The following is a 21,486-nucleotide window of genomic DNA, read 5'->3' as shown; positions in this document are numbered from 1 at the left end:
AGCTCTGTTTTCTGTGATATGTCCACGTTGTGTTTTGGGGCATATCCTGTCGCGGGCGCTAGGCCTACCCACACAAGTGAGGTATCATTTTTATCGGGAGATGTGGGGGAACGCTGGGTGGAAGGAAATTTGTGGCTCTTCTCAGATTCCAGAACTTTCTGCCACAGAAATGTGAGGAACATGTGTTTTTTTTAGCCAAATTTTGAGGTTTGCAAAGGATTCTGGGTAACAGAACCTGGTCCGAGCCCCGCAAGTCACCCCTCCTTGGATCCCCCTAGGTCTCTAGTTTTCAGAAATGCACAGGTTTGGTAGGTTTCCCTAGGTGGCGGCTGAGCTAGAGGCCAAAATCTACAGGTAGTCACTTTGCTAAAAACAGCTCTGTTTTCTGTGATATGTCCACGTTGTGTTTTGGGGCATATCCTGTCGCGGGCGCTAGGCCTACCCACACAAGTGATGTATCATTTTTATCGGGAGACGTGGGGGAACGCTAGGTGGAAGGAAATTTGTGGCTCCTCTCAGATTCCAGAACTTTCTGCCACAGAAATGTGAGGAACATGTGTTTTTTTTTAGCCAAATTTTGAGGTTTGCAAAGGATTCTGGGTAACCGAACCTGGTCCGAGCCACACAAGTCACCCCTCCTTGGATTCCCCTAGGTCTCTAGTTTTCAGAAATGCACAGGTTTGGTAGGTTTCCCTAGGTGGCGGCTGAGCTAGAGGCCAAAATCTACAGGTAGTCACTTTGCTAAAAACAGCTCTGTTTTCTGTGATGTGTCCAGGTTGTGTTTTGGGGCATATCCTGTCGCGGGCGCTAGGCCTACCCACACAAGTGAGGTATCATTTTTATCGGGAGACGTGGGGGAATGCTGGGTGGAAGGAAATTTGTCGCTCCTCTCAGATTCCAGAACTTTCTGCCACAGAAATGTGAGGAACATGTGTTTTTTTTAGCCAAATTTTGAGGTTTGCAAAGGATTCTGGGTAACAGAACCTGGTCCGAGCCACACAAGTCACCCCTCCTTGGATTCCCCTAGGTCTCTAGTTTTCAGAAATGCACAGGTTTGGTAGGTTTCCCTAGGTGGCGGCTGAGCTAGAGGCCAAAATCTACAGGTAGTCACTTTGCTAAAAACAGCTCTGTTTTCTGTGATGTGTCCACGTTGTGTTTTGGGGCATATCCTGTCGCGGGCGCTACGCCTACCCAAACAAGTGAGGTATCATTTTTATCGGGAGACTTGGGGGAACATAGAATAGCAAAACAAGTGTTATTGCCCCTTGTCTTTCTCTACATTTATTCCTTCCAAATATAGGGGTGTGTGTAAAAAAGACATCTATTTGAGAAATTCCATGTAATTCACGTGCTACTATGGTCACCCCGGAATTCAGAGATGTGCAAATAACCACTGCTCCTCAACACCTTATCTTGTGCCCTTTTTGGAAATGCAAAGGTTTTCTTGATAGCTATTTTTTACTCCTTATATTTCAGCAAATGAATTACTGTATACCCGGTATAGAATGAAAACGCACTGCAGGGTGCAGCTCATTTATTGGCTCTGGGTTCCTCGGGTTCTTGATGAACCTACAAGCCCTATATATCCCCGCAACCAGAGGAGTCCAGCAGACGTAACGGTATATTGCTTTCGATAATCTGACATTGCAGGGAAAAGTTACAGAGTAAAAAGTAGAGAAAAATTGATGTTTTTTTCACCTCAATTTCAATATTTTTCTTTTTCAGCTGTTATTTTCTGTAGGAAACCCTTGTAGGATCTACACAAATGACCCCTTGCTGAATTCAGAATTTTGTCTACTTTTCAGAAATGTTTAGGTTTCTGGGATCCAGCATTGGTTTCATGACCATTCCGGTCACTGACTGGAAGGAGGCTGAAAGCACAAAAAATTGCACAAATGGGGTATGTCCCAGTAAAATGCCAAAATTGTGTTGGAAAATTGGGTTTTCGGATTCAAGTCTGCCTGTTCCTGAAAGCTGGGAAGCTGCTGAGTTTAGCACCGCAAACCCTTTGTTGATGCCATTTTCAGGGGAAAAACCACAAGCCTTCTTCTCCAGCCCCTTTTTCCAATTTTTTTGAAAAAAACGAAATTTTCACTGTATTTTGGCCAATTTCTTGGCCTCCTTCAGGGGAACCCACAAAGTCTGGGTACCTTTAGAATCCCTAGGATGTTGGAAATAAAGGACGCAAATTTGGCTTGGTTAGCTTATGTGGACAAAAAGTTATGAGGGCCTAAGCGCGAACTGCCCCAAATAGGCAAAAAAAGGCCTGGCACAGGAGGGGGAAAAGGCCTGGCAGCGAAGTGGTTAACAGTATCACACCCCCACTGCGCTGAAAAGAATGAACACTTTAAAGTGTTTTTTACTTTAAAGTAAAGTATTTATTACTACAAGAACAACTTATCAGTACATCTAAAACTACACAATATTATATACAAAGAGCAAGGTGCCACGTTTTAAGCAATGAGAATAAAATGAATATTTCTAACATGGTTAAAATATCATCTAGAAACTAACATCTACTTCTATGCCCTACTCAGAGCATGGAAGCTGAGCAACTTTGAGTCTAGCATTTCTCAGGGAGAACAGACAGCAAAGGCTATCAGCTGAGGCGTGAAGACTGTTCCCTACGAAGAGCAAACACATGGTGAGGTTTTCCTCCAAGACTTGGCTTTATCAACTTTAGAGATGTAGCATTTGCAAAGTGTGCTGGCAATAGGTGAGCTAGTCCCTGGCAGAATCTTGTGTGATGATCTGCTGAGCGAAGGACCTTTCCTGACAAGTGGTTGTCGATATATTTCACATCTTTTTAGAAATTGGAATTTCTGACATAAGTTTAGGGATGTTTGACAAATTTGGGGCATCAGGGTGTGCTTCCCAGACATTACCTTATGAACATAGAAGGTAAAAGGACAGCAATTTAGACTATAGTATTTCAGCTACTTTGTTAAAAGGTAATCTTCACATGGTGAAAAGTAGACCATTGACCCAGATGAATGTCACATCAGGTGGTATATTTGTCATTAGTTGAATTACTGGACACCTTCATAGTTCTTAGAAGGAGAAGGTCAGATGACATCTGCGTCAAATGCCAGTTTTGACATTGATAATATATAAACGATGAAAGTTTGCAACTTCCATTGCCTAAGATTGAGCAGATGGCGACCTCCATTATCTAAGGTGGAGTTGGGCCTACATAAAATGGAGTTGAACCTTGGGGGGGGCTTTACGTCATAACGATCAATTTGTGTAGTGGTAACGCTAAATAAATGGGATCTCTTATCTGGTTTTGAGTGATATCCATAGTCAACTTGTGCTTTGCCCTAATCTATTTGATGTCTCTCAGACCCCCTTTGGTGAAAAGCACCCACATCATTGATACCCATCAATTATTGTATAGGAGGTTATGTATCATTAACATTAAATATCTTTGATCCATTTGTTTATTTTGTTTTTATTAAATTATGAATGTATTTGTCCTTTAAATTATTTGAGTTCTAAATACTTGTTTAACGAGAATAAAATGTTCATGAAAATGGCACTAAGAATTTTTAAGCCCATGGAAGGCATACGTCAGTTTGAAATGTATGCGCTTTCTGTATGTAGCACAAACCTAGCCAAAGTGGCAACACAGATAATTTAAATACATGGTTCAAGTTTACTGCCTGAATAATAGCACTGGATGTAGCATGTAAAATTGTTTTCATAGCTGTTAAAATTAAGTTGGTCCTGTGAATAAAAAAAGAACCAGGAAATGTTTGCAGCTGAAAAAAGAAACATAGGATGTTGTAAATGTGTAGCCCTTAAAACAATTATAATGGAATCTGACTTGAGCATTATAGGCTCCTACCGGGGACAAAGAGGTTCCATTTTGTAAAGGAAAAAACGTATGCAGCATACAACACCTCCAACTGAGTGATGTGATGCACCAGTTCAGTGGTTAGTGCGGACTGTGGAAAATGTGGCAGGAAAAACTAGTGGTGTCCACTGAGCCACAGACAGCCCCTCTGAGCTGTGCAACGTACAGCACAGATCAGTTCAATGTTCCCATGTTCTGGCTGGTGTTTATTTAAAAAAAAAAATTAAAGTTATCATTTGTATATTAAAATGGAACATCTTGTAACGTATTTACAGTAATGTATGTGGTTAAGTGCATTAGATGCTCATAATACAATAATGAAATATCCACAATACTTAGACTTAGTGTATCCATAATGGTAGTTACTCGAGTCGGAAAGAAAATTATTTATCTGGTTGCTAAATGATCATTTGTCAGTCGATGTATGATGCCAGCATTGTCCTATAAAAGTGCAAGCTACTTAAATTATGCATAACAATCTTAAATCAGCAGTTTTTTCAGTATAGGAAGTGTTTATATATGCAAATGAGCATAAGTGTATCGAAGAAAAGCTGTTGTACATACCAAAGGTTAATTCAATATGTTCAAGTAGAATTATCCCAGTGACTTGAAACATCTCATTTTTTTCTTTGATCAATGGTTCTTTGCATCTCTGTAGTATACAATGGAACACTTCATCTAAGATCTGTCGAGTGTGTAGAGGACCAGTGGAAGCAACACTCCAGAAACTGGGGAAACAACTTCATGATTTTGGTGTAAGATTGTAATTTTTTTCTGTGGTGGACGAGGAACGAAAAAATATAAAGTTAGTGCTGTTCCTTTTTCACCCTAGTATAACCACAGTGATAGGCTCCTCCCCACTAAGATCAGGAGCCTCTTTATAGAATGTACCCCAGTACCTTTCAAAGGAGCTGTGGTATTGTGTGACGTTTCTGGAACTCGTGGCTGTTAAACTGGCCTTTAAAATCATTTTGACTAGCAGTGAAAAGGACACTGAGAGACTGTACTACTATAGCGGTTGAGTGCTCTTCGAGGAGACTCAGACTATCTGTTATTGGAATCTGTCCATGACAACACTCCAGCTTTCACGGGTTGTGGAAATCAGAGTTTAAAAAAGGTTGTTATGTAGATCTTGTCTGTCACTTGAACTTGAAAGAAGCTAAAAGATTTACTAGGGCATCGTATATCTTGAGGTGGAAAAGATGGAGTAGTTCAGGGGTCTGTCAATGCAACAATGTATCTAAAAGATATAGTATTTTCCCTTCTCTTAATTTAGCGCAGTCCAGTCTTTAATTCTCCTTCATAAAAATTCTCTTTCCAGCCATTTTGACCTATTGAAAGAGCCATTACATAACTTAAGTTTGACTGTTTTAGTGACTATGAATAGCCTGGAAAGCTCAAAGGTATTTTTCCCATTCAAGAAACAACTCTTCACCGTTTTGAGTTTGATATTAACTTGTCCATGTTGCAGCATCTTAACTAGACAGGTGTCTTCCTAGTGTTCTTAACAGCTTAGAATATGGTGACTGAGATCCATGTCTTTTATTCTGTTCCATGTAATATTCTATGCCAATGAAACTGTTTTTAGCACCCTCACATCCTCCTGTCGTAAGGTTATCTTCGATTTCCCGTGTGAATGTGTACTTTTTTATTTTTCAAGCCATTTTTGTCAAAGACAGATAGTTTCACACACAGATCCTTTCACATTTTATGTCAAAAAGACTAATGAAGTTTCCCCTGTCCTTTCTTGTTATGTAGACAACTGTACAAAATCAGTTGAAATTTCATATGTTCTACACTAACTAGGGCCATATTCAACATGATTAATTGAACGCAAATGCTATGCTGTTAATCATTTTAAGATAAGCAGATTGCAATTCTCCTGATAGATTTGTGTTGTAAGAATACAATAACTAAGTGTATGGTGCAACAAGATTCTGGTACTGCAAAATTATTTCTCTCCCTATTAAATTTAAAGATTTGGTACTGGAAAACCTTGCTTTGCTCTGCTGTTTAGGGTCTTGGTCTATTAATGTTGGAATAAGGATCTCACTATCCAAGAGTGGCCAGCCTACCATGTCTGGTGGGTTGAGGATGCAGTTGTTATATGAATGCAGATATGAGTTTATCATTTGAAACAGCTCCACGTACTCTGTTTGAGCTTGACTTTGTAGTACTGTGTAACCTATCACTGCTTCATTTTAAACATCTGCCATGACTCAGCATTGAGTTTGTGATGTGTAGAAACTTAATTGGGAGATGAAAGGGATTCTCATTCTAGTTTCATTACAAAAACAAAATTGCATCAAATGTTACCGTAAGCTTTAAAGTTATTTTACCTTCCACCCTGATAATAAATAATTGTCCTCTGTTTTAGAAATCGAGCAATTGCGGATTACCTTCGTTCAAATGGCTATGAAGAAGCATATTCAGTTTTTAAAAAGGAAGCAGAATTTGACATGGTGAGTTCAGTTCAACCAGTATTTTCTTAAGTTGGGTCCTAGAGTCTGCAAATGTTAACAGGTTTTCAGCTGAGCAGAAATTGCAGATTGTTTGTAGGAATAGTTTGTTAGCTGAAAGCCTTCTAAATACTTACAGATTTATATTCTAAAAGTGATAATGAACTGATGGGAACTAGTATGATCAATTCAGTTTACGTTCTCCAGGGCCACATGCCTAGCCAGTGTACATTCCAAATAAAATCCCTTCTTGTAAAATAAAAAACTTTAACTGATCTTTAGAATTGGGTAGCTCAATCCACTTTATGCAACTCTACCAACATTACCCAGTCATTGATTACTCAATAAGGATAGACATATCACAATGCAGAAGGGTGGTTTGGTGGCTTTTCCTGAAGCATTTTTGAGGTTTCTTTATCATACTATTGGGGTCAGCAATATCTTGTACCCCCGCCATGCACTTGGCCTTATAGATGACATCACCCAGTGAGTGTTTTAGTTTGTTGTACAGTTTTATATTAAGGTAGGTAACTTCCATATTATGTCTTTACTTAATTATGTACAGCTTGGGTTCAGCTAATGGTGTAATTCAAAACGCATGTGCTCCTGATGCATCACAGCGGTGTAGAGGTATTGAGCACATTATCAATGTTTGTGTTCAAGAGCGTCGGTGTGCAAGTGACAGTTGACATGTATCCATTATGCTGCACAGAAGGTTTTTGTTTCTGCTTAAAGTTTCCAACAAGAGAAAGATTCTACATAGTTGATAATAACTTTTGGAAGCGCCCTAGAGTTATTATAGAGAATCTTGCCAGAATGAAAATTTATTCATAAAATAGACTGTGTGCACCAGGTTTTAAGACATATATACGTGTGCTAGCTTTGCTAGAAAATATGTGCTATATTTTCACCACTGTATGAAGGGTGCAGGTAGTATGTTCTTTTGCACCTTCAGATGTAGTTTTTTAGCAAATTGTTTTTTTTTTTTTTTTTTTTTACAACTCTTGCTTACAGTGTACACTGTTCTTAGAAGTTTCTTTTAAATACTCTGTATTTGTCGAGAGATTTTTACATCTCAACTCATTAACTTTACTTTTCAGTATAGGTTCTGTGAGTGTCATGCGTTTGACACTGATTAAAGGTGTATGTAGTAGGCAATTATTTTTTAATTCACTATGTTGGCATTCAACAGTTACACAGATGTTGAGCACTGCAGTCAATGAGTGTTTCCCATATATCTGTGGTTGATAATTTTATCTATGCTACCTGTAAAGTGTATGCTATAGGCTCAAAGCTGCATATAATGCTTATACTCAACATCTAATCTAAGTTGCATCTTTGGTTGCAGTGGTCATGGGTGATTTTCTCCTGAGCAATTTTGCACTCTTGGGCCTCTTCCATACTAATTTAAAGAACAATACGTGTGAAAGTGAAATTTTTATGATGTCATCTGTGATATCACTCATGGCATGGTCTACAAAATTTGCCTCATTTGTGAGGTCATAAGCAGTGCATGGTGGGGACGCTAGATGTAGTTAGTGCTGCTAACTAGAACTGCTAAATTTGTGTGATTTTTTTTTTTCTTCTTTTTTTTTTTCCTTCTCAAAACGTTAAAGTTGTCTAGGTTATTTTTTTTAAAGTAAATCATTTTTGTGAGTATGTATGGAATGATTTTATATGTTTAGGTATTTTTTTTGTTATAACATAATAGCATATGATTCACCATTTGCAAAATCTTTCTAAAATGTTATTAAAGAGATAAATATTAAACCTCTCTCGCTGATGACGTGTGTAATAGGGTGTGTGAAGAGACTGACTTCTCCGCAAAGTCCTCTCTCTCAGATGACCGGTGTGCACAGAAGTGAGTGTTGAAGCACTGCTAGTTAGACACCTTTCTCTCAGGTGACAGGTGTGCGCATTAAGGTGTGTACATACATGGACTGGCCTCTCCTGTCATACCGGTCTCTCAGATATCAGGTGTGCATAGTATGCTGTGTGGACAGAGATTGGCCTTTCCACTGAGACTTCCTTGAATGATAGGTGTGCATAGTATGCTCTGTCCAGGGACTCTCCTCCCTGCTAACACCCCTCTGTCTAATAGTAGGGTGTTGGAAGAGGCTGTATTATGCTCCCAATTCTTACCAAGCCGATAAGCATAAACAGATTAAACACCATTTCCAGTATTAATCCTTTCTACAGTAGCAAGTATGCATGCCATAGTATATTCAAAGATCAACGACTCCTTGCTATTTTTTCTTGATCCTGCAAGAGTCTCACAAGCGTCACATTTATAAAAAAAAACCTTCTGCTCATCACAGCACTTACCGCTCACCCTTCCTCTCAATAACAAGGACCAGAATACCCATCTCTAGTAGTGCAGTGAGGACACACGCGCCTTTTTAGGTTTTACCTGCACGCACGCTTGCACGCTGCTTGCAAAATCTATTGTTAATAAAAATAATAATTAAAGGGGCTTAGAACCTGCCCATTACTTACCTGAACTTACCAGTGACTGAAAAGCATTCCACAGATGGGGATTTTAAGATAGGATATAGCGCTCACTACAAAATCTCCAATAGTGTTCAGTGGACGGTGCTTCCCAAGGATGTTTCCCTTAAAAACATCCTTGAATAGGATCAACAAAAGAAAATCCCAAAGCTAAGTATAACAATGGAAGCACTCAATCCAATTGAGTGCCTCCACTGTTGTACTTACCAGTGACTTAGTCCAACATCGCTCCGATTTACATGCTTCTGATTGGCCAGCAAGTCGCTGCCGGCTTCTTTTTGTCGCTGCAGGCTTGTTTCTCTGTGGAGCGTGACCCAGCGTCCTGCTTATTGGACACTGCGAGCTGCGCTAAAACTTTTGTCTGCAAAATGGGCTCAAATTTGGATTTGTTTGTTGCTCCACTAACTAGCCATGAGAGTAAATAAGCCACAAAACTACTTGGAACCACTCAACAAAATGTGATTTGTGCACAAGTGTCTTTGAGTTCTAAACAAGAGATTAAAGTGCATTTGTATTGTGCAGTTGTCTGAGTGAGCGCATGCATCTGTGTGGACATGCTTACGTTTGTTATTGTATGATATTTGATATGACATTAAGATGTTTTGAATGATGAAATGTGGTTGTTTTGCGGTCTTGAAAAATCAGCTACACATTTGTTAAACATATACGTTTACCCGCCGGGTTAGTAAACCTAATCCTTGGATCTGTGGTCACATCTTTGGAAGCCTGGCAGGGCCAACTGAGTCCTTAAAACATCAAATTGAGAAAATGAGTTCCACTAAGGCCCTGATTTCAAGTGCGCTCTTGACAATCACAGGGCTCCATTTTTTAATCTTTACTCGCAGGAAGCTTGCGGGCCCAACTGCCAAAAGATGCCGTTGATTTTTACCCTTAATTTCTCAAAAATTACTCAATAGAGCTACACCAAAACACAAAAAGCACAATCTGCAGACCATGATCTAGCTTCCTGCTGAGTCTGGTGTAATTCCGTTCAGCAGTTTTTGCTGAAACCTATCTTGAAGTCTGTGAAAAATGCATGGAGACTTTACTTTTTGGGACCCCCCCATTATTCTCTGCCCCCCGGTTGATAGATCCACCCCGAAAAGTTCTAAAATAGAGCTGAGGGGGTGAACTTTTTTGGGGGGAAATTTTCTGGAGTGAAACTAAATCCAGAAACCCAACATACAATACTTGAGAAAAAGTAGCATTGGACCCGGCTTACAACATGATACCAGAGGCTAGAGAATGACAAGCATGTCATGGCTTCACACAGATTGTACAGAAAAATATATTCCGCCTTATATTATGAACAGCGCCATTGGAATTATGTGACAAAGGAGCGCCAAATTATGTGGTATAATGCACATTTTACGATAGCATGATGGAAACCTGCTGGGCAAAGGTCTTCACCCCCGTTTGACCCAGTTTAACACCAAAATACAGCAATAAGCAACTAAAAGGAGACCAGTCCATCTTTGCCTATGGCCTTCCGGTGCATGACAACACGTCATCATGTTTCAGTATAGTTTGATCCTATATTGAGCTTGAAGCAAGCATTTTGTTTTGTTAAAATCTACAAATTAGGAAGCAGGTAATGGATTATGTGGCGAATCTATATTTATGCGGAAAGCACCAAAGCTGCATAATTCGGATGGATAACAATACTAGATGTTACATCAGAGTTTCTCTAACTTTAGAGATCTCCTTATGATCACTGAAATACTCACTGTTTTGCAATGTCGTATTCTGAACCTAATTATTACATTAATGATAATAACACTAAAAGGAATAATAACTATTATCCTCATCAGCATCAATGACATTGTTATTGATACTTCCAATTAAGTATTTACACCACACCATGACACTGGGGAATGGTAGTACGGGGGAAAGTCCACAAAGTGAGTTTGGGCTCACGGACATGAATATGGCTCAGTCGCTCAAGCATGTGCTGTAGAAATCTGAAGTTTTCCACGTTATCCTGGCTTTCGTGTGCTAAAATAAAATGTGCAATTAGTGTAGTATAAGTAATCCGGGTCAATGGAGTAAAAGAGGACCAAATTCTTTTGCATTGTTTGCTGGTTAATTATCTAGGTAAACATAATTTGTTGTGGCGTCTTACTTCACACTGTACTGTGGTAGTTGGAGAGTGCTTCCCCTAGAAAAGCTCTGCCTCAGGCCGTTGAGAAGGAAAACTGTCATTTTTCACTTTCTCTGTCTGGGTATGCAATTTCAAAACTCGCAGACGGTGCTTGACCCTGTACGGTGGTGGGTGCGCCAAAGTCCGATTCAGGAATCTCAGGTGTGGGTGTGGCCATGTTGGGTGTAAATTACTTCACACGTATTGTTACTTTCAATACACCTAGCATTTCCTTTAATATTCAGTCTATTTCTTAGCGTGTTATGTCAACAGTATGAAGATCTCACCACTGATGTATCAAAATGATGAGAAGCTCAGACAAACCCTGCATGCATAACCCAGATGGCTGTGGTTGATTCACAAATACGACTGGAGAGTGCACACAGCAAAGATCAGTGACAAACATGTTTTATCCTCGCAGGAGAGCTAAGAGTGACGTCAAGTAACATTCAAATTGTCACAACATTGTACTAACGTTGCATGGGAGGGACGCATAAGCTACTCCAAATGTCGGAAAACCTCAAAGCATACTACAGGAGGTGCATTAAGGGGATGGCAGCATCAACAGGGAAAAGAGGTGGAGGAGTGCATATGCAGGCAAATACAGGCTCCAAAGGGGGGGGGGGGGGCACGCAGCCCCCTCCCCAAGCCTTTAATGGCCCCTGATATCCCATGTCCCATGGCTGGCTCACTTGCTGTTTATAAGGCTGGGGCCGGGCAGGGGTCGCACGCCCAAGTCCCCTTAATTGTTTTTGGCCCCAGTGCAGGGCCATGGGCCTAAAAGTCTTTAGGAGGTGGGGCTTTGTGGCCTCCTCACTTTTTTTTATTTTTTTTTATTGCCTTAGGCCCTGGGTTATAGGTTCTCTGGGTCTTGATAAGGCTTTGGGGGGGACATTAGAATCTGATCCTAGGTTGGGGTCCCCAGAACCATTCAAGCCTTAGGAAGGGGGGCTTGAATTTGGCCCCAGATGGTGATCTATTAAGGCTTGGAAAGGGAAGGCGGCACTTCCCCTCATTAATGTAGAAAATGGGGTTGACTTAAAAAAAGGAAAAAAAAAAAACCCTAGCTGTCCACTGAGGAAAAACAGATCCAAATAACATTATTGTTAAGTGAAATGTTCAGTAACAGTGTAACGTTTTAAACTTTAAAAACCTCAAATTCACCAGTTATTTATATCAAGTAAGTGCTCTAAGGTAACTATAACTTTCTGATGGATACAACTACCTGTGGATTCCTCACCTCATGAATACTCCCATGGCGCCAGCATTCGACGGAAATCTTCTTACTAGTCTCTGCACGTCGACGAGGACGTCACTGTCTCGCACGCGACGCCGTCTGACGTCATACAGGCAATAAGAGGTCCTCGACGACGTGCAGACGTCAGTTCCCTTTTTTCCGTGCATTCGAAACGGTTATCTTCGAGGGAGCAACTGTTACTCTTGCGGTTACAGTGTATATCTTGCTGCGTACTCTTTCTCTGTGGAAATAATGTCGCAGAGAAAGTCTGGATTTAAGCCTTTTCGTGAGTGTGGAGGCAAGATGTCGGTGACGGATCCTCATTCCGATTGCCTTTGGTGTTTGAGCTCCGACCACGACGTCTCGACTTGTGATTCATGTCAGCACATGAATCCGAAGGCCCTTAAAGAACGCGAGGCGAAGCTGTTTATGGCCAAGTCAAAGGAGAAGCATCACAAGAACAAGTCTTCTCCAAGACATCGGCGTCATCGAGACTCCCGGCGCCGTAGAGAATCTCGGCGTCATTCAAGGGAGGCTCGTTCCAGGTCTCCGGATCGGCGCCGAAGGACATGGGAGGTCAGCCCCACGGTGACGCCGCATCCTTCGACGCCGTTGCCCTCTCCGGCGTCTCCAACTTCGCCTGGACAGGCGTCGGTGATTGAGGTATTGGAGCCTCAAGTGTTTTCTCCGGCGCAGACGCCGAGGCCGGCGTCGGGGTCGCCTCCGAGTCAGGCACCCCAGTATCCGGCTTTTCCCACCCCTGGAGCCGATAGTTCCGCATTCTTGAATGCGATGTATGCCATCTTCCAACAGATGGCTCCAGGGGGTGCTCCGGCTGGGCCTTTGGCCTTTTCTTTGGGTGATCCTGCGCCTCTTCGGCCGGCACCCTTTATGCCCTTTCTCCCGTTTGGGAACGTGGGCTCGGCGCCAGTGTCGGCGCCGGTGGCCGCTCCGGTGGCTTCGGAGGGATTGGCCCCAGGGATTTCCATCCCGTCGACGTCGAGATTTCGGCCTGTGACTCCGGTGGGTCCATCCGTTTCAACTGCTCTTCAGTCGGCGCCGAAGTTACCTGTGGCGCCGGATGCGGCGTTGGTGGCTTCGGAAGATCGGCGCCGATCTCCGACTTCGGCGGAGGTATTGTCGACTCCGCGGATTGAGCAACGACTGCATTCAAGGAGGCGTGCTCTCCGGGTACTAGAAGAGCAGGAGTACCAACGAGCCCTAGAGGAAGGAGAGCTAGAGGACTCGGGTGATGGGCTGCGTGGACTGGAGTCGGCCAGTGGGCTGGACACTTCCCCTGAGTGGGACCTTTCGTCCCCGGGGGAATATACCGAGGAAGCTGCTTCCTTTCATACAGTGGTACGGAAGGCAGCTAGTTTTTTGGACCTGCCTTTGCCGGTGGTGGAGGCGAAACAAAACCTTTTGACAGAGGTGTTGCATCCGGCCTCAGCCGCGGCGGAGCCTCTATTACCTTTTAATGACGCTCTGCTGGATCCGGTTTTAGAGGTGTGGAAGAAGCCGGCATCTTCCCCAGCAGTTCACAGAGCCGTGGCCAGGAGGTATCGGACGGCTCCAACTGATCCTGGTTTCCTATCTAGGCACCCTACGCCGGAGAGCTTGGTTGTGCAGGCCTCCTGTTCGTCCAAGTCAGCGCCTGGTTCTTTTCCGACGGTGCCTGGGGACAGAGATTCAAAAAAGCTGGAGGCGCAGTCGAAGAAGATTTTTTCGTCCTGCAGTCTGGCATTAAAAGCCACCAATGCAACCTGTATCCTGGGGAGGTATATTCATGCTCTGATGGATGACATCTCCTCTTCGTTTACAGAGCTTCCCCAGGGTCTTTTGGATCTTGTCTCTGATGCCCAGGCTGCTGCGACCCAAATTATCCAGACGGGACTGGATACCACCGACTCGGTAGCCAGAGCAATGGGCACAACTGTGGTGGAAAGGAGACAGGCCTGGCTCCGTAACTCGGGCTTTTCGGCAGATGTACAGTCCACATTGTTGGATCTCCCGTTTGATGGGGACAAACTGTTTGGGGCTAAGGCTGATTCGGCCTTGGAACGGTTTAAGGAGAGCAGGGCCACGGCTAAGTCGTTGGGACTCCAAGATCCTTCTTCCACGGCCTCTTCCAGATTCTTCAGGAGGTTTCGTGGATTTGGGCGTGGCTCTTCCTCCTCTTCCTTTCGGGGAAGATATCAGCAACCGGCCTCTTCCCATCCCTATAGATCTTTTAGGGGGAGGGGTAGGGTCCGCACCAGGGGAGCTTCTCAGCAGCACTCTGCCTCTTCCTCATCCTCTGGCGGGGTGCAGCAGGGGAAGCAGCCTTAGGCTTCCACCATTTCCCACTCACTCCTCTCCTGTAGGGGGAAGATTACAGCATTTTCTCACCAAATGGGAGACTGTTACGTCGGACACTTGGGTTCTCAGTGTTGTGGGAAAAGGCTACACCCTTCCCTTTCGGGAGTTTCCGCCCCTCATCCCGCCCCGCCCTTCGTATTGTTCACAAGAACACCTCCTGTTGCTAGAACAGGAGGTAGAAGTCCTCCTTTTAAAGGGCGCGGTGGAGTTGGTCCCGGAGCAGGAAAGGGGTCAAGGAGTTTACTCAAGGTATTTCCTGATTCCCAAGAAGGATGGTCGTTTGAGACCAATTCTGGACCTGAGGATCTTGAATTGGTTCCTCAAGCAGGAAAAGTTCAAGATGCTGACCCTAGCACAGGTGCTTTTGGCGTTGAACATGGAAGACTGGATGGTGTCTGTCGACTTGCAGGATGCTTACTTTCATATCCCGATACTCAAGTCACACAGGAAGTATCTCCGGTTTGTGGTGGGATCGCAACACTACCAGTTTGCGGTCCTTCCGTTTGGTCTTACTTCAGCACCTCGAGTCTTCACGAAGGTGATGTCGGTGGTTGCGGCAGAGCTCAGAAGGAAGGGGATAGCAGTATTCCCTTACTTGGACGATTGGTTGATCAAAGCCAAGTCCCCGGAGCTTGTGTTGCGTCATCTGCAGTCAACAACCCAGTTGTTGTTCGACCTGGGCTTTTCGGTGAACGAGCCCAAATCTCACCTAGAGCCCTCTCAGCGCCTCCTGTTCATAGGGGCAGTACTGGATACAACATTGGGTCGGGCCTTTCCTCCGCCTCAGCGGATTCAAGATATTCAGGATTTGGTTCCAATGTTTCGAAATGGAGCGGTAGTTCCAGTCCTCAAGGTCCTTCGTCTGCTCGGTCTTTTTGCCTCCTGCATTCTGTTGGTCACGCATGCTCGCTGGCACATGAGGGCTCTTCAGTGGTGCCTCCGAAGGCAGTGGTCTCAACACAGAGGGGATCTAGAGGGTACTGTCAAGATCTCCAGAGATGCTGCTGTGGATTTGAAGTGGTGGATTGCAAGCAACAATCTTTCACAAGGAAAGCCGTTCCAGCAGTCGCCACCAGTGGCCACAGTCATAACGGATGCTTCCACTCTAGGGTGGGGAGCTCATCTGGGGGATCTGGAGATCAAAGGTCTTTGGTCTCCAGAGGAACAGATTTTTCACATCAATCTGTTAGAGTTACGGGCTGTACGTCTGGCTCTCAAGGCCTTCCTCCCTTCCCTTCGTGGTCAGTCGGTACAGGTCCTAACGGACAATACTACCACGATGTGGTACATAAACAAGCAGGGAGGAGTGGGGTCGTACCTTCTCTGCAGAGAAGCTCTTCGACTATGGTCCTGGGCAAAGGACCATCGGATTTGCTTGATAGCAAACCATCTGGCCGGAGTTTTGAACGTGCGTGCGGACAGTCTCAGTCGCCACTTCTCGGCAGACCACGAGTGGCGTCTCCATCCAGATCAAGTCTGTTTAATCTTCCAGAAGTGGGGGTTTCCTCGGGTAGATCTGTTCGCCACTCGAGAGAACGCGCATTGTCCGTTGTTCTGCAGCCTTCAGTATCCGATGCAGGAAGCGTTGGGGGACGCGTTTCAAATGACCTGGTGCGGCCAGTTGCTTTACGCGTTTCCTCCCATACCCTTGATTCCTCGAGTATTGAGGAAGATTCGCCAAGACCGGGCTCTAGTAATCTTAATAGCTCCGGATTGGCCAAGGAGGGTGTGGTACTCCGACCTTCTCCAACTCTCAACGTGCCCGCCGCTCCGTCTCCCTTTCAGGGCAGACCTCCTCTCACAGTCGCAGGGGCAGGTTCTACACCCCAACCTCCAGAGTCTGCACCTACATGCCTGGAGATTGAACGGGGCAACCTGAGTTCCTTCTCTCTCCCGCCTGAGGTAGTGGATGTTATATTAGCGGCCAGGCGACACTCCACTAAATCTATCTACGCTAATAGGTGGTCTAAATTTGTTGCGTGGTGTGGAGAGAGGCAGATTGATCCTTTACATGCTCATCTATCGGACGTTTTGTCTTTTGCTCTATCTCTGGCGCAGAAAGGTTGTGCAGTGGCTACCATTAAAGGTTATTTATCGGCCTTGTCAGCCTTCATATGTCTTCCAGACCAACCATCTTTATTTAAATCCCCTATTGTTATCAGATTCTTGAAAGGTCTTCTAAATCAATATCCTCCAAAGCCATTCGTTATGCCGCAATGGGATTTGTCCTTAGTCCTGACTTTCCTTATGGGGTCCCCTTTTGAACCTATGCATTCTTGCCCCTTGAGGTATTTGGTTTTAAAAACAGTCTTCCTGATAGCTATAACATCAGCAAGGAGAGTGAGTGAGTTGCAGGCCTTATCAGTAAAACCCCCTTATACAACTTTTTATGGGGATAAGGTGGTGTTGAGGACCAAGGCTGCTTTCCTCCCGAAGGTTGTTTCACCCTTCCATTTGGCTCAGGCAATTACTTTGTCCACGTTCTATCCTCCGCCTCATCCTTCCAAAGAGGAAGAAAGACTGCACCGTCTGGACCCAAAGAGAGCGTTGAGCTTCTTTATCGATAGAACAAGGGATTTCAGGCTGGAGGATCAGCTGTTTATTGGATACGTGGGCAAGAGGAGAGGAAAGGCAGTCCACAAGAGAACACTATCCAGGTGGGTTGTTCTTTGCATTAAAATATGTTACTCTTTGGCAAAGAAGGATCCTCCTGAGGGCATTAGAGCTCATTCCACCAGAGCTAAGTCGGCCACTTCGGCCTTAGCCAGAGGTGTTCCTGTGGTCGACATCTGCAAGGCCGCAACTTGGTCGTCCCTTCACACTTTTGCAAAACATTACTGTTTAGATTCTGAGGTTAGAAGGGACGGCCATTTTGCACGGTCAGTGCTGCAGGATTTCTTGGTTTGACCATTTAGGCACCCACCGCCGGGCGTGGTACTGCTTTGGGACTCTATTCATGAGGTGAGGAATCCACAGGTAGTTGTATCCATCAGAAGAACGAGTTACTTACCTTCGGTAACGACTTTTCTGGTGGATACATTAGCTACCTGTGGATTCCTCACGGTCCCACCCGCCTCCCCGTTGCCTTTATGGTCTTGCCAAGTAATCCTTGAGTGCGCTCCTCTTGGTCTTTGAGGGTGCAATAGATGTATATATAATATATTTATATATATATATATGTATATGTGTATATATCTTTATGTATATACTTGGTGTGTGTATATATTTTGAAAAGAGAGAGTTTTATATATATATATATATGTACATAAAAAGATTTACAGTTATTCATACAATGTGGTGTATTTTTACAATATAATGGATGTTGCCTTGCTCTTTCATTGCATTGCCTGGTTGTTCTCATGCACGTAAAAAATGATTGGTACTGACGTCTGCACGTCGTCGAGGACCTCTTATTGCCTGTATGACGTCAGACGGCGTCGCGTGCGAGACAGTGACGTCCTCGTCGACGTGCAGAGACTAGTAAGAAGATTTCCGTCGAATGCTGGCGCCATGGGAGTATTCATGAGGTGAGGAATCCACAGGTAGCTAATGTATCCACCAGAAAAGTCGTTACCGAAGGTAAGTAACTCGTTCTTCTGCCTCACCATGCACTGCTAGTTACCTCACATATTGCATAACTCCTGACATGACATCATTGTAAGTGTCACTGCAACACTTGCAATGAAATTATTGATGAGAAAACTGCATGGTAGGGGATGTGAGTTAGTTACCTTAGGGCACAAGTTATCGTTACTTGAGATAACAATAATTGGTGAATTTGTGTTTTTTTTTGTTTGTGTGTGTGTAAAATGTTACGCTGCTATTGAACACTTTGTTCCAACAACGTTAAATTAATCTTTTTGTTTTTTTTTGTTTTTTAGTGAACGCGTGTGTATTTGTGTGTTTGAGGGTGTGTGTGCATATATATATATATATGTGTATATATATATATATATGTGTGTATATATATATATATATATATATATATATATATATATATATGTAAGTGTGGCAGTAGCTACTGTATAATTAGTTAGGACCAGGTTTCCATTGGAAATTGATGGCTTGGTTTGCTAACAACTTTGGCACCTTGGCAAGTCTTCACAAACGTCTCCGAAAACAATTTATCCACCTCAGCTTCTTCCTTGAAAGTTTCCAGGTCATCTGTCCAGCAAGGGTCGAAAAAGGGGGTCCCAAATGTCATGTTCGATGGCTTGTATAGCTGCAGTGGCCGCATCAGTCTCATGTGAAACTATGGCTATTCAGGAAGCCTTCATTCCTAATAGTTTCATCACTCACTGTATAAGTGTGAATGTGTTTCAATTAAGAGATTAGATTGTGAAATGCTTGAATCCTTATCGAGTTTGGATATGCTTATGCTGGCTGACTGCTCAGAATTGCTCCTAGATACAGCTGTATTTGTGATAGTTGGAGGTGGGATTTGAGGTAGTTGATTGTGAATCCCAGACTGTGTAGAAGATCGACAGTGTACAGTACAGTGGGCTGCTGACAAGTGTGAATTGTACTGGCTTTCATTAGCCAGTCTAGATATGGGAGCACATGCATGTGTTGTCGTCTTAAGAACTGCAACTACAGCTAAACATTTGGTGAACAGCCTTGGTGCTCTTACCCCGGATGGGAGTACCTTGAATTGGTAGTGCTTTCCTGCAATGACAAATCTTAGGTATTTACGATGTGCTGATGTATGGGGATGTGAAAATAGGGATCCTTGAGGTCTAATGCTGTCATGCAATCCTCTTGCTGTAGTAGGGGAGTAATGTCTTGCAGAGTGACCATATGAAAGTGTTCTGAAAGAATGTATACATTGAGAGGCCTGAGATCTAAAATTAACCTTAATGAACAGTCTTTCTTTGGTGTCAGGAAGTATAGTGAATATACTTCTGATCCTTGTTGGGCTATAGGTACCGGTTCTTAGGGGCCCTTTGAGCAGGAGGGACTGTACCTCTTTGAGTAGAGTGAGATGGTCTTGAGAGAGTTTGTGAGAACGAGGGGAAATGTTTGGCAGAGTGGAAATGAGTTCCAGACAGTAGCCATGTTGGATAATTGACAGACTGGTCTGTGGTGATGTTGTGCCATTGTGGATTAACGTTGACCAGTCTTCTTCCCACAGGAGGTATGTGCGCTGTGGGGAAGTTCAGGAAGTCACTGCTTGGTTGAGGAAATTCTGGAAGCAGATGCTTTCCCTCTTCCTTTATTATTGGATCCTTAAATGATCCTCTTGTATAAAAATGTGAGGTCTGCTTTTGTTTTGAGGTTGTCTCAGTAGCTGGTGGTTTGAAAAATTGCCTCTAGTGGTTGTGGTGTATAGTGCACCCCTAGCCTTTGCTGTCTCCAAATCTTTTGTGAGTTTCTCTATTGTGTCCACTTCTGCTCCGAATAGATGCACCTTATCAAAGAGCATACTTAAGACAGCTTGCTGTATTTTAGGTTTAAAACCAGAACGTCTTAGCCAAGCATACCTTTTAATCACCACACTGGTGTTAATCCCTCTTGCTGATGTATCAGCTGTGTCTGTAGCACATCTAATAGCGTTATTAGATATAGCATGCTGTTCTGTGACTATCTGCTGTCCCCGTTTTTGATGTTCCAGTGGAAGATACTGTAGAAGTTCTTCCATCTCTACTCAGTAGGCCCTAGCATATCTTACCAAGGGTGCTTGTTAGTTTACTATCCTCCAGTGATTGGATGCCTGGGAAGTTGCCCTCTGCTGCATCTAGCTTTCTGCTTTCTTTTTCTGGAGGGGAGCATCTCCTGTGGACTGACTATTGGCCCTTTTCCTCGCTGCACTATGGAAGAAGGTGGTAACTGAGTCCTAATAAAAACTGGGTCCGAAGGTGCAGGTTTATACTTCTTATCCACTCTAGGTGTGATTATTCTGGCCTTGACTTATTCTTTAAAAATGCCAGACGAATTGCTGAGCATGCCTGGAAGCATTGGAAGGCATTGGTAGTCTTTGTGTAGCTGTTAATGTATTAAATAGAAAATCCTCCTTAATGGGATCTGTGTGCAGATGAACATTATGGTAGGCAGCAGCCCTAGCTATAACCTGGTTATAGGCAGTGTTGTATCTTCTGGTGGAGATTGTATGTCAGGGTAAAAATCTGGATCGTTAGAAAGAATGGGATCAGAGTCATATATGTCCTATGGATCTGTTTCCTGCTGAAGGTCACGCAGATCATCTCTGTGAGGTGATGCTGAGGATGTCTGTGGTAAAAACTGTTGTATGTAGGTGAAGGTGGTGGAGTGGAAGAAACGAGAGTAGAATGTGGTGGTGAAGGCTGCTGTTGCTGTATAGCCTTCTTGTTGAGATTTTCTTTGGAGCCCCAGCATCTAAAGTCTCTTAAAGTCAATTTTCTTTTAATAGTTACAGGAGGAGAAGCAATTATCATTCCTTTGTCCTTATGAACAAGAATTGTGCGCTGCTTGGAGTCTGTAACCTCTAAAATAGGTTCTACATTTGAGTACTCTGCAGCTGTAGTATGTTTGCTACTGCTGATTTTCGGTTCCAAAGACTTCGAGACCTAGTGTTTGATTTGAGCCGAAAGTGTCGACTCAGAAAGTGGTATCGGTTTTCTTGGTTCTGAGTCTGAGATTTTCATCTCAATACCAAAACAGTCTGTTTAGTCAGTGCCGAATGCACTTTGGTCTTAAATGTTCTCCGTGCCGAACCTGAAGGATGGACATCTGGATTTATTTTTCAGCTTTAACCATGACCCGAAGGCAATGGCGGACCGATGACCAGTGCAGGAGTCTTTTTGACTGTCTTTGGGTGGTGTGACTTGGCTGGTGTACTCGTGTTCTGCACCAGAGTTATGAATTGGCTGTTGACGTTGTAATCTTGATCGAAGTCCGAATCGCTGATGGATAAAGTTGTGCACTTGTCCACCTCTTCCTGCGCGTGCTTCTC

At 43.6% G+C, this 21,486-nt stretch overlaps 1 protein-coding gene across 2 annotated transcripts in view; it reads left to right on the top strand.

The window, feature by feature from the left end:
- Positions 1-21,486, top strand: part of PAFAH1B1 (platelet activating factor acetylhydrolase 1b regulatory subunit 1) — a 533,693-nt gene that overhangs the window by 98,987 nt on the left and 413,220 nt on the right. For both annotated transcript variants that reach the window (XM_069227017.1, XM_069227018.1), the window contains one exon: positions 6,234-6,318. In XM_069227017.1, coding sequence (XP_069083118.1) covers positions 6,234-6,318 — 85 coding nt within the window. The remainder of the gene's footprint in view (positions 1-6,233; positions 6,319-21,486) is intronic.

This window comes from Pleurodeles waltl, chromosome 3_2 (assembly GCF_031143425.1).
Source record: "Pleurodeles waltl isolate 20211129_DDA chromosome 3_2, aPleWal1.hap1.20221129, whole genome shotgun sequence".
Lineage (NCBI taxonomy): Eukaryota > Metazoa > Chordata > Amphibia > Caudata > Salamandridae > Pleurodeles > Pleurodeles waltl.
Note: the sequence above shows the minus strand (reverse complement) of the source record. Positions and strands in the feature narration are given on the sequence as shown.